At 30.3% G+C, this 14,476-nt stretch overlaps 1 protein-coding gene across 2 annotated transcripts in view; it reads left to right on the forward strand.

The window, feature by feature from the left end:
• Positions 1-14,476, forward strand: part of Gcn2 (eukaryotic translation initiation factor 2 alpha kinase Gcn2) — a 58,783-nt gene that overhangs the window by 40,249 nt on the left and 4,058 nt on the right. The window contains exons 22-31 of one of the 2 annotated variants that reach the window (XM_067263799.1): positions 2,813-2,929; positions 3,012-3,167; positions 3,317-3,397; positions 13,139-13,276; positions 13,412-13,513; positions 13,578-13,706; positions 13,782-13,868; positions 13,942-14,033; positions 14,099-14,237; positions 14,313-14,426. In XM_067263799.1, the coding sequence (XP_067119900.1) occupies positions 2,813-2,929; positions 3,012-3,167; positions 3,317-3,397; positions 13,139-13,276; positions 13,412-13,513; positions 13,578-13,706; positions 13,782-13,868; positions 13,942-14,033; positions 14,099-14,237; positions 14,313-14,426 (1,155 nt within the window). The remainder of the gene's footprint in view (positions 1-2,812; positions 2,930-3,011; positions 3,168-3,316; positions 3,398-13,138; positions 13,277-13,411; positions 13,514-13,577; positions 13,707-13,781; positions 13,869-13,941; positions 14,034-14,098; positions 14,238-14,312; positions 14,427-14,476) is intronic. The other variant, XM_067263800.1, reaches the window with a different exon arrangement.

Consider the following 14,476-nt stretch of genomic DNA (forward strand, 5'->3'; position numbering starts at 1 on the left):
TTCACTTCATTAAATTCATACTTTACTTTGCTAATGATTTTGATTTATTAATGAAGTAAAGTGGTGGAAAGAAGTGCTGTCGTGTGTAAACAAGGCAAAGTATTGCACAGTCTAGCTAAGGTTATCATTTAAAATGTGTATAATTATTTTAGTCACCAAACTTTACTTTATTGACATAGTATTGATGAAACAACAAAATCTACTCCTATATCTGCATGGAATCAAAAGGATTATTGCCAAAAGAAAGTTACTTCTAATATTGACAAACTTTTAGTAGTAGAATAGTACTTCTATTTGTGGTTTCAAATTCCTAACATTAAAGTTTGTCATTTAGTTTTAGTATGTGTTTAAAATAAACTTTACTAATTATTACAATGAAAGGAATAATAATTGTTTTTGTATACAGTTTGAACATTTATTGCCAGATATTCCAGAAAAATGTAATAGTTATAATACTCCTTATTATTCAAAAACAATTAGAAAAAGATCAACAACTTCTTGAAGTGAAATGATAGCATTGTTAAATAGAAAAGAAATCACTCGTTCTTCTAAAACATGCTCAAGGCAAATTCACATGACACAAATGATATTAAAAGAAAGTTTGAGATAAAAAAAAATTAGCAAAATCTCAAGGATATATTGTTTACAATTATCTTATCATTGTGATTGGAATCCTATTAATTAATATGAACACAAGCAAAAAGATAGATTCAATCAAAAAATGTGTCATTTAAACTTACTTAGAAATTGCAATCATCAGCTATTAACATTCAGTGCTACAACTTCTAATTGGAGAAACACAGTTAAACATATTTTAAGCATTGAACAATTGGAAATCTGACCATTTTATTGAAGAATGTGATTTATTTTTAATTTTTTATTTTGATGATACAGAAACCAGTAAGAGTGAGAATGAACTTTAAGACATTTTGAGAATTTCTAATTACTCAAGTTTGGCTGTTTTTAATAAAGTTCTTTCTAAGGATTACTTTAACAGTTTTTTCAAGACTAAAACATTTGATAAAGGAATTTGGTAACTGAATTAATAAAATCAATTTATAAACTTCTTAATATAAAATTTAAAGACAAATACAACAACTATAAGGTTATTTTAAAAATATATGTGCACAAAATTTTAAACTTTAATCGAAGGACCAGATTAAACTTATGGTAAACCTGAAAAGACAATTTCTGGGTGTTCTATGTATACACAGATCTAAGGAGGATATTGAGTTACTATGGCCTTTTTAGATGAATGTTAGAGGGATAAATGGATGATAATATTCAGATTAATAAATCATTATATGAGTCTTTCCATACAATTAAGGTGTCATCTACATACTGCAGATATAATAGCAGATAATGGATGGTAAGAGAGGCTATAAAGATCTTCAATTCCAAATTATACATGATTAATTCCTTTCCTTAATAATCAACAGCAATTACTTTCATTTCAAGAAACATTTTTACCTGCATAAACAGGACATCCTTATGGATTATCAGCTTTATTGGCAGAATTAACCATGTGTAATTTGGAATTTAAGTTCATAATGGACAGTAAGAGGGGCTATAATCTGCTGCTATATCTGCAATATGTAGATGATACCTTAATTGAGATGGTTGAATAAAGATTCAAATCCTTGTATAACTATTATTATCCATTTATCTTTATAACATTTATCTTAGAAGGAAAAGATCATAATAGCTGAATATCTTTCTTAGATCCTTTAAAGTTTAACTTTCATTTATTAATATAATACAGGTATCCTTTGATTAATGTGTGAAATTAATTATGGCAGTTCCTTTTTGTGAGGCAAAAGTTTTTAATTAACGTGGCTTGAACAGCCATCTTTACTTAACATAGATATGGTTATCTCCGCAAATAAGGTGTTAGTGAATTTGCTATTTTTATTTATTAATATAAAAATATTTGTAATTAACTGAAAATTTGTTCTAAGGGGTGGTGATTGTTCACTCGAGTACCAAGGTACTGTATTCTGTATGTAATACTGTATTTACTTCTGTATTTAATTAATGAAATTTGATATACATGGTAGCATTGAGGGATTAATTAACTGCATTAATCAAGGGATACCTGTAAATGTTTAGGATTGATTAATGATCAAATAGTCTTATTTGAATAAAAAAAATATATATATAATATAAAAAAAAGTTTATAGTCTACTAACATATCAATTATCAAGTCAGATGTCTTAACTGTCAGACTGACTCATCAAAAATGACTTGAAAAGTTCATTTTCTGTTGGACAGTTTAAAACTTCAAAAAATTTGAGATTCTATGCTAGTTTGTTTTTTTATTTTACTATAAATATTTAATTGTAGAATAATTTTATTCATACAAAAAAAACAAGCATTTTCAGATGATATTAATGTTACTTTATTGAAAGTTTTGACTCTTTGTTTTCTTTCAAGAATAATGTATAAAGATTAGCACTTTCAGACTTTATTTGATTTAATTTCATAAATTTAGGTTTTTTTTAAAAATTAAATTACTCTGCCTATAATTAAAGTTTTACCATTTTGACATTCGAATCAAATATAATAAATATTTATATATAAACAAGATAAGAGCAATCTTTATATGTGAAACTATTAAGTAAATATCCTACTCATCTTGGAACCTTTCACCAGTATATTGGAGTTCTTAGAATAAACAACGTTTATGAAAAATTTATTATTAGAAGTGTTTTTTCTCTAAAAATTTTCATTAAAATAATCTAATTTTTCTCAGTGTAGATTAATAGTTGTATTAACCATTAGTTATTACATTAAATAAATACATTTATTTCAGTCTCGTAATTATACTATACATATAAATCATGCATCCCTTCTAAAAGCAATATTTATGCATTGTGGAATACCAGAAGAAAAGTATCAATCAGTTTATAAAGTTATTTCTGATAATAAGGTAATATCTATAATTCTTTTCAGTGATTTTCTTTTATATTAATTTTCTTTAATTTTACATATATTTATTCATTTTTATATAGAAAGAAAACTTCAACAGATTTCAAATGCAAAATAAACTTGTTGATATTGGATTGGGAGAACAATCTGTTAGTTCATTTTGTCATTACATTGAATTAAAAGAATCACATTCAAAGGTTGAAAGTCATTTTAATTCAATATTGAACAGAAAAAATCAAGTAAGTAATTTTTCTTGATTTACGTGTCAGTGTGTGTGTTGATATTTAGTAATTAGTAATTTTTAGTAATAATAAATTCATAATAAAAATAATTAAGATTAGTTTGATAATTTTTTAATTTATTAATTGTTAGAATTATTATTATCTAGGCAGCAGCATTAGCAAAACAAGGATTACGAGAATTACAGTCAATTATAACAAATGCTGAACTATTAGGTGTTAAAATTCCTGTAAGTATTCTTATTATATAATTTTAAATTAGTATCTAATATTTTTATTTCTAACACTTATGAGTCTATTTAATATAAAATCATTTACTAAACATTTATTTTCATTGAAATAAATTGTATCAATTTCATTTTAATACATTGCAGCGGCATCTCATGGATCCTGAGTGTTGGGGCTAGGTTAAAAAAATATTACTTAGGTTATTAATAATAAAATCTTAATGTAAATAAAAACAAACAAACATGCCTGGTTTTGCATGGTTTATTTATTTGTTTATACAGGTTTACAGTATTAATCAGCAAAGTTATGAAGAATACAATGATGAAAACCTTAAAATATGCAATTACAGTAAGCATTAGTATCAATTAAGTCAAGTACCAGTACATGTGGGTTTTAGAGGTTTAACTCTCCATTTGGGAAGAATTACATTATTTTTTATTTAATTTTCTATTTATTTTATATCTGTTCAATTCTTTCTTAGTCTACTGTATTGTGTTACTCTGTATACTCTGTTACTATAATTTTTCATTATGTAATTTATTAATTTTTACAATATGATGTTTTTAAAACCCCACCTTCTTAAAAATCCTGTGCACAGGCCTAGCATTTATAATTTTGTAAAATGAACAACAATGAAAAATGATGACAACTTTTAAGCAGCATTTAAAATTGAAATAATCCAATAAATAAATTCCAATAAAATAAGTATAACCATGCATAAACAAATAATTTAATGTATATTTATAAATTGCAAAATAAAATGGAAAAGATGAAAACAAATGAATATTATAATTATGAATTACTGAATCAGTAAAAAAATATAAGCTGCAAAATATTGTAAAATGTACAATGATCCCTACTTCAGTTAAGCAACTGAAAGTACACTGGAAATTGGCCCTGACAGAGTTCTCAATGCTCTGTAAATTAACACATATGCAATTACCATTAATTAATTGGCACTAATTGGCACTCTTGTGTACTGTACATACTAGTGGCAACTAGCAGTAACAGTTGTATTCCTATGTCTAATATTGTCTTGCACTATTTATCTGAGGCTTAACCCCAAGTATGATAGAATACAATAATCAAGGGTAATTGATCATTAGAGGATAATGGACTGGACCACACAATTTTATCAAACCAAATTATTCACTGACAAAAATGCATTTTGATGAATAAATTGTTTTACTTTTTACTTTCCAGCTCTGTTATTTATACGGGGGGTGTAAAAGTAGGTATACAGTTGTTATGAGAAAAAAAAACATACAGGGAGAAAATAGGAAGAAAAAACATTTATTTTTAGGTGAAAATTAAATCGCAAATAAGGAATACAAACTAATAAAAGATAATAAAAATATTAATAATGAACACCGAACATTTGTATTTCTCAGATTCTCAACTGCATACCTACTTTTGCACCCTGCAGGAATTTTACATTTTTAAATTCAGGACCTTGAAATTTTGAGAAATGCAAAAAAAAATCCAGGGATAATTTCTGTAGTGTGTGTGTGGGGAACACAATTTTGTTTACCCTCTTTGAAGTTTAATAATTGCTGTGCTTTTTGTTGAAAATTTCTGAAATTTTGCAGGGAGGTTGTGAATTAGGGGGATTGATATTAAATTTGGTGGTTAAAGGTCAAGGGAGGGGGTCATATCTTGAGTAGGGTTGGACTTAATGACAATTTTACTTAAATTAATTAAAATATCTATAACCGTGAGGCAGATAATAGTAGGGCTTATCACACCAATGATAATGGGCACAAATGCTCAAGAATCAAAGTAAAAACATTTAATAAAACAAACAGGGTGAACAATAAGATGATTACAAAAGTATAGAAACCGAAAAATCCAAAATGCATTTCGGACTATTTTCCAATAGAAAATAGTCCCTCATCAGTTGGTTAACAAAAGGTGTTAGTATACTTAAGAATTATACTTAAAACTTATACAAGGTGAAAGAATAAATTTAAAATTAAACTAAAAATATGCCTAAAGCTATACAATAAAGATGAAAATGTCGCCATGATATGTAACATTAGTTCATAACTGTAACCAATAATCCAGCTAATTCATAACTGTTTTGTATCAGCATCCTGTTCGTCAAGTTACCATACAACGTTAAGAAGAAATATTACTCCTGTCTACATTGATATTGCTTACTGCTCATACTATCATGGTGACATTTTCATCTTTATTGTATAGCTTTAGGCATATTTTTAGTTTAATTTTAAATTTATTCTTTCACCTTGTATAATTTTTTAAGTATAATTCTTAAGTATACTAAAACCTTTTGTTAACCAGCTGATGAGGGACTATTTTCTATTGGAAAATAGTCTGAAATGCATTTTGGATTTTTTGGTTTCTATTCTTTTGTACATCCCGTTTTTGTTTTATTAAATGTTTTTACTTTGATTCTTGAGCGTTTGTGCCCATTATCATTAGTGTGATAAGCCCTATTATTATCTCCCTCACGGTTATAGATATTTTAATTAATTTATACTTTGTTACAGAAAATGCTTTTAGCCCTATTTTACTTGTTATTCACATTTACAATTTTTTATAAAACCCATCCCTACCCTCAAAATTAAGTTTTTCTTTGTCATTTTATAATAATTAAAAATATAAAAGTTTTTAAAAATAAAATAAATATAACAGATGATAGCACCACCAAACATTGTTAGGGAAAGTTAAGCAACTTGTTGCTGGATTTTTTATAATCTAAATAATTGTTATAAAAAAATATCTTTTTGTGAAAAATTATTTTTATCACATTCTATCTTACTTGGGACTGGACTTCAGATAAATAGCCCAAGTTAATGTTAGATGTAGGAGTGTGCACTGTTGCTGTTAGTTGATGATAATTGGCACACTGGTTGAATATGTATAAGTTTACAGAGCATTCAGGCCAGCTCTGTCAGGTCCTGTTTCTAGTGTACTTTTAATTGCCTAATTGTATGTAAGATTGTAAAATGTTTTTTACAATCTTACATACAGTTACAAATCTTACATACTTTACAATCCTTTGCAGTTTATATTTCTTTTATTGATTCAGTAATTCATGATTATGATGTTTGCTTTTCATTTTTTTCCATTTTTGTTTAGTAAAATTATTGGTGGAGCTTGGTCCTTCTGGCCTATAATGACCGCTTATCGTTGATTGTATATAGCTGATGAAAAAACAGAATATTTTTGTCTTTAAATTTTTTTATTATTTTTTAATTTTTCTTAAGAATTATTCATTATTATAATTGAGAAAAATTTTATTCATTTAACATTTAATTTTTTTGTGCGCTAATAAGTATATTCTGATTTTCAAATAATTTCATAATTAAATTAAAAAAGAATTTAATATTATACTGGACTAATTTTTATAGACTAAAATTTAGTGATATTTGTTATAAAGCTAACAAATGACAATCAAAATTCAAACGAATCTCCAAAAAGTTCATGAAATAATCCAAAATTGTGAAATGAAAACAATATTTTCAGGACACACACTCCATCTTCAGTGATTTTAAATTGCATTTGTTCTATATCCAAAAAAACAACAATCTGTTGTAGTTGTGGTTCAAACAAAGCAGCTCCTTTAACAACTATTATATTTATATTCTGTCAGTCAAACTTTTTAAACATGAAATTCATAATCCTGTGATCAAAAAGTATTGGGAATGGTTCAATAAAATGCAAGATTTGAATTTATTCATCAAAATTTATTTTATTCCCTTCAAACTATAAACCACTCCCACTGCAATGCTCTTGGGACAAACTTTTCCAATCCTTAGAACATGCTTTGAAGTTGTTTTCATGAAACTCCACCAGGACTCTCAACAAATTTTCTTTTATGGCATCAATCAACTCAAAATGATGACCACAAAGCAGAAATTTTAATCAAGGAAAAGTAAAAAAATTACACAGTGCCGTATTGGATAAATGCAGAGCTTGCAGGACCGTGTTTACTAAATTTTTGGCCAAAAGATCATGAACAGCAAGAGCATTGTGAGCAGGTATGTTATCATGGTGCAAAATTCATAGCATTTTTTGCCTTAAATCGGGTTGTTTTCTATGAATTGCTTTACACAAATGATGCAAAATGTTCAGATAATAATCTTTGTTGATTATTTGGTCAGTTGGAAGGAATTCATGATGCACATTATCGCGAGAATCAAAGATGATGTTGACCGAAACAGTCAACATGATCTTGATTTTTGACCTGACCTTGATGTGGTCTTTTCATTGCTTCACCTTTAGAATGTCATTCATTCAATTGTTGAACTGTTTTAGTGTCAAAAGCACAAATCTATGTTTCATCACCTGTAATGATGCATTTTAAGAATGATTTGCCTGGAAAACACATTTTTTCAGCCACTTGAATATGTTTTTTTGAAAAAATTCAATGTTTCCAGGATGACTTGAGAAGTTATGCACCACAAGCCCAAATGATCTTTTACAATTGCTTGACAAAATCCAAATGATACTGGAACATGCTCAATAATGTTTCTAATAATTAATGATAAACATTGAGCACCGAATCTCTGACTTGAACAATGTGTTGTTTGTCAGTTGAAGTGGATGGTCTACCAGAACAGGGTTCATCTTTGACATGTTCTTTGCCTTCCTTGAATATCTTGTACCACTCAAACTCTAGTCATTGATACTGTTGTCACAAAAGGCTTTCTGCAACATTTCCAATGATTTTGTTACAGAAATAATTTAAATACACGTAACATCTTTGTGCATGCACCTTACTGCACAAGGAACGCATGGATAAAACACCTGCATTAAATCTGTTTCAATATCCATGCCTTTCTTGTACAGTAAGGTACATGTGCAAAGATGTTACGCGTATTTAAATTATTTTTGTAAACTTTATTATTTTCAAAATTATTTTTGTAAAAGATTTTGTTGCAATAATTCCATTACAAAATCAAAATTTAATGCATGTTCTTTGCTCAATTACACTAGACATTTTGAAAAATCGCAGGTGCAAAAATTCTTTATGCACAAAGCAAACATTTATTTGCAAATGAATATAGATGATGACATAGATTGCTACTGGATGTCGATGAAAGTCATACTAAATGATGACAGCACCCTCTTGATACTTTTTGATCACAGTAGTATACTGTGTAAAATGCATTCAATATTTTACATTTTTTAGTTTAATGTAAATGATATCTTTTTAGATTTTTATATAATATCTGCAACACTAATAATAATTATTATTATTATTATGTTGGGTTTAGTGGGTTATACTCGATTGACACCAATGGCTGTGTACTATGCCGGACCAGAGTCAAGGCATAGCAACCAAAACTAAAATTAAATAAGTGTGTCAGAGTCTGTATTCAGGAATTTCCTAACAATGTGACATGTATTCAATATAGTGACCTTCTGTAGTGTGATGTATGTATTTCTATTCAATTGTAATGTTCCCAGGCGTTTGTGTAGTGTGTGTGTGGTATCACACCTGTAGAGGAGAGAACAACAGGTACAATAAGCACCCTATCCATCCTCCACAGATGCCTTATTTTCTGGGCGAGTTCTGTGTACTTGCTAATTTTTTCTAGTGCATGCTTTTTGTATATTGTGAGTGTTTGGAATGGATATGTCTATAATGTATATCATTATTATTATTATTATATTATTATTATTATGTTAGGTGTAGTGGGTTATACTCGGTTGACACTGGTGGCTGTGTACTATTATTATTATTAATAATAATAATAATAATAATAATAACTCTCCCGTGTCACCACCTGGTCGTGGTGGGAGAGCCCAGTAATTTTACTGATCATAGGGCAATGCAGGCTGGAGCATAAGCTCCTGGTAGGGACACCCATGCCAGTAAGTCTATGGGAGAAATGAAGCTAAGAGTGACCACGCCCACATTCTGTGGAGATATTCATCATGGTAATAACTAGATCAAAGTGTGATACCGGCTCGGACGTCGCCCGGGTTAACAAGGTCCGCGTTCGTGGGTTAGGCAGAGGCTCACGTTCGAAAAATAGGTCACAGTCTCCCTTGGTTACCGGTGGCGAAAGCAGCACCGGCCCAAGCATGGCTACTGCAATGCCCTCAACAGATGTGAGGAACCAACCCAGCCTTGGTGTTTCTGTGGCAATGCATCCACAGACCACAAAGGCCGGAAAACCACGCCAACGGATGAAATGGACAGTAGAAATGAACGAGTTTATCATCCGTACTTATTACACCATCACAAAACTCGAAACAAACATGACAGCATACAGACAACAACTACACCATAGATTCACGCAACAGTATCCTCATCTCACTGTCACCGAACAAAGGGTTGTTGATCAAAAAAGAACAATTATACACAACAACCTTATTCCACAAACAACACTTGAACTTATCAAACAACAGGTTGCTGATCAAATACATCAACAGACAGAAACATCTAACATTAATGAAGATCATGTAACCTGTCAGGATAATCCAGCAACAAGCATTGATAATAACACACATACAACAATTACCACTAATGATACTACAGACACTTCCTCATCCATCACTGATAACATAGACTTGGATTTAGTTAATACGCTCTCACTTATATTTCAGGAAACACTCACTAAATATACAGGTACAGATCCCACACAACGACCACGAATACCAAAAATCAACACGTCAAAGAAAGTAGGAAAAACACTAAATTATGTAAACACTCACTTACTACCACACTACATTCATTCAATTTCTACACTCGCAGACATTCATACATTAGTTTATGCTGGGGCAGTCACAGTAGTGACACACCATGGACTGAAAGTACAATCACAGACAAATACACAGAAAACACAATTCTATCACAAGCCTGCCTGGCAGAGAAGAATAGAAACACAAATAAATGACATTAGACAGCAATTAGGCAGGCTAACACAATACACTAAAAACAACATAACACCCAAATTAAGGAAACAGCTCAAAAACATTTTCAAGAAAATAAAAACACACACAAAACATGAACATCACAACACACGCATTACAGAATACATTGATACACTAAAACAAAAACTTGCTGCCAAAGCACGTAGACTCAAACGATACAAAACATGTACACTACGAAAACAACAAAATAAATTATTTACAAACAATGAAAAACTCTTTTACAGACAAATTAATAACAAAGCAAACACTGATACACAGCACAGTGGCACACCAACAGAAGAAGAACTCACAACATATTGGTCTTCTCTTTGGTCCAGTGCTGTCACGCACAATGCTGAAGCAGGATGGATCGAGGAGGAGAACAAAAACTTACACAACATACCAACTATGCCCTGTGTTGAAATAAACATACATGATTTCCAATACACTGTTAACAGAACACACAACTGGAAGACACCTGGTGTAGACAACATTCACAATTTCTGGTACAAAAAGTTTACATCACTGCACCAGGAACTAGCTAAACATCTAACACACATCATCATCAATCCACAAGACATGCCAAATTTTCTTACTCAGGGCATCACCTACATGAAACCTAAAAACAACAATACCACAGACCCCACACAATACAGACCAATTACATGTCTTCCAACACTCTACAAATTATTGACATCCTGTATTGCAAACAAAATATACAAACATATTGAAGAACACGACATTCTAACAGAACAACAAAAAGGTTGCCGTAGAAATCACAAGGGATGCAAAGAACAGTTACTCATAGATTCAGTCATTCTACGGCAAGCACACAAACAACACAGAAACATACATATGGCATATATAGACTACAGAAAAGCATTCGACAGTGTTCCACACAGTTGGCTGCTACATATTCCTACACATGTACAAAATACATCCATCACTCATTGCATTCTTTCAAAACACTATGCAGCACTGGAGAACAACACTACATCTCAGGGTTAGTAACACTTCCATACAAACAAAGCAAATTTTTATTAGGCGAGGAATTTTTCAAGGAGATTCCTTGAGTCCTCTCTGGTTCTGCTTAGCCCTGAATCCATTATCCAACATGTTAAACAACACGCAATATGGTTACAATATCAGACACGAAAAAACAACACAGTTTACACTGTCACATCTCAGTGTACATGGATGACATAAAACTTTATGCATCCACACAAAAACAACTTCATCAACTCTTACAAATCACACATTCATACACCAAGGACATACAAATGGAATTTGGCCTAGATAAATGCAAAACACTTCACATAGAAAAAGGAATCCTGAAGAAAGAAGATTTTGCACTTGGAAATGGAGACATTATTGAATCCATGGAAGAGGGCGAGTTCTACAAGTATTTAGGATTCCAACAGGCCAAACTAACAGAACATACACAAATAAAGCAAAGATTAATTAAAGAATACCAAAGTAGGTTAAATGCTATTCTCAGAACACAACTTAAATGCAAAACACACAGTTAAAGCAATAAACACATATGTCATCCCAGTACTCACATATTCTTTTGGAGTTATACATTGGACTCACACTGATCTTGAGCAACTCCAAAGGAAAACAAGAACAACACTTACTAAGCATAAACAACATCATCCTAAATCCGCCACAGAAAGATTAACCCTTCCACGTAAAGATGGCGGACGTGGCCTGATTGACATAGTTAACCTTCACTACAAACAAATACAGTCACTGCGAGAGTTTTTCTACAAAAAACAAGAAACATCACAATTACATAAAGCAGTAACTCTAGCAGACTCGAATAACACACCATTAAACTTACACTCACATCATATGGACACAACACAACATATAAAAAGCATAGACACCATTAAGCAATCGTGGGCTCGAAAGGCACTCCATGGCAGGCATCCTTACGATCTGGCCCAGGATTTTGTTGACAAAACTGCGTCAAACAGCTGGTTAGCTCGGGGATGCCTCTTTGGGGAGACGGAAGGATTCATGATTGCCATACAGGATCAGGTCATAAATACTAAAAACTACAGAAAACACATACTCAAAGATGCAACACTCACAAATGACACATGCAGAAAATGTCACATCATGCCAGAAACTATACAACACATCACCTCTGGTTGCAAGCTCTTGGCACAGACAGATTATTTACACAGACATAACCAAGTAGCAAATATAATACACCAAGAGCTTGCAAAGAAACACAAATTAGCAGACATCCACGAACCATACTACAAATACATTCCACAGACAGTATTGGAAAACAACACGCACAAAATGTACTACGACAGAGCCATAATCACAGATAAAACAATTTACCACAACAGACCAGACATCACACTCATTGACAAACACAATAAAATCACATACATTATAGACATATCCATTCCAAACACTCACAATATACAAAACGCATGCACTGAAAAAATTAGCAAGTACACAGAACTCGCCCAGGAAATAAGGCATCTGTGGAGGATGGATAGGGTGCTTATTGTACCTGTTGTTCTCTCTTCTACAGGTGTCATACCACACACACTACACAAAAGCCTGGGCACATTAGAATTGAATAGAAACACATACATCACACTACAGAAGGCCACTATATTGAATACATGTCATATTGTGAGAAAATTCCTGAATACAGACACACACACTGATACACTTCTTTAATTTCTGTTTTGGTTACTATGCCTTGACTTTGGTCCGGCATAGTACACAGCCACCGGTGTTAACTGAGTATATCTCTCTTAACCCAACACAATAATAATAATACTTTTGAATTAGTTTATTAATATACTATATACATCTTTTACTTACAGATATTTATAACTCCAGGACTTGTATATAATATCAATCTATATTCTGGTGTCATATTTCAAGTTAAATGTGAATTAAAAAAAAATAATCAAAAAGGAGGAATGGATGTGTTAGCTGCTGGTGGTCGATATGATAAATTAGTATGTACAGTTTCTATAACATAGAATTATCTTTAATAACATATAAAATTCCACATATATTAGATTATTTATTGAGTGTGAATAATATAATATATATATATATATATATTTTTTTTTTTTTCTTTTAAATTAAAGATAAGTTCCTTCTCAGCAAGCAGTAATAAAGAAAATCAATCTGGTGTTGGAACTAGCATTGCTGTTGACAAAATTATATCTGCAATGATTGAAAAAGAAGAGGTATTTAGATTTAAAATTATAAACATATCAAATTTTTAATTTAATTTATAATATTTAATTCTAGATTTCAAGTGAAATTGATGTTTTAGTTTGTTCAATTGGAACAAAATCTATGATAAAGGATAAATCCATGATTTTACAAGAATTATGGGGAAATGGTATTCGATCACAACTAATTTATGATATTACACAAGTACTGTTAATTTGTATTACCTAAATCAATTTTATAAACACAATTTATTTTAAATAAAATATAAAAATATTTCAGAGCTTAGAAGAAATTACTGAATTCTGTCAAGAACAAAAAATTCCTCATATTATAATTTTAAAAGAGGGTGAAAGTGGAATTATTAAAGTAAATTTTTTTGATTTTTATAAAATTTTTATTTTTTTCCATCTTGTTTTTATCAATAACTTTTCAAAAATAGATACGAACGTTTGATAAAGATAAATTTTCTGAAAAGAAGTTACCTTTATATGAATTAGTGGATTATATATTAAAACATACTGCAAGCAAATGGTAAGAAATTTAGTTTTATTTAAAAGGAAATTAAAGAAAACATAGCAATAATATATTATTTAAAATAGTGAACAAACTGAGAATTTTAAAAATGAAATTGGAAGAAGTAACAGTTCTGATAACTTTTCTGGGTCTCAAACTAGAATTTCATTTTTACCAAAGGAAAAAATTACATTTAACTGTAAAAAGCGCAGTGAGATTCAGGTTAGTTTTACTAGTTTAAATTGTTTAAACTAAAATGAAATTAATAAATTAAGCATTTTTTAATATTTATATTAGATTATGTCACAGTTATCAACAATACTTCAGTGTTTTTCAAGTAGGACTAGTGTTGAAGTTTTAGCTGTGGAACTTCCAATTGCTATTATAAAGACTATTGTTTCTCATATTGAGGTAATTTAACATTACTTTTTTCTAAATGTATATATAATTTTAATTTTATT

Source organism: Centruroides vittatus, unplaced genomic scaffold (genome assembly GCF_030686945.1).
Source record: "Centruroides vittatus isolate TY-2023 unplaced genomic scaffold, ASM3068694v2 contig_18, whole genome shotgun sequence".
Classification (NCBI taxonomy): Eukaryota; Metazoa; Arthropoda; class Arachnida; order Scorpiones; family Buthidae; genus Centruroides; species Centruroides vittatus.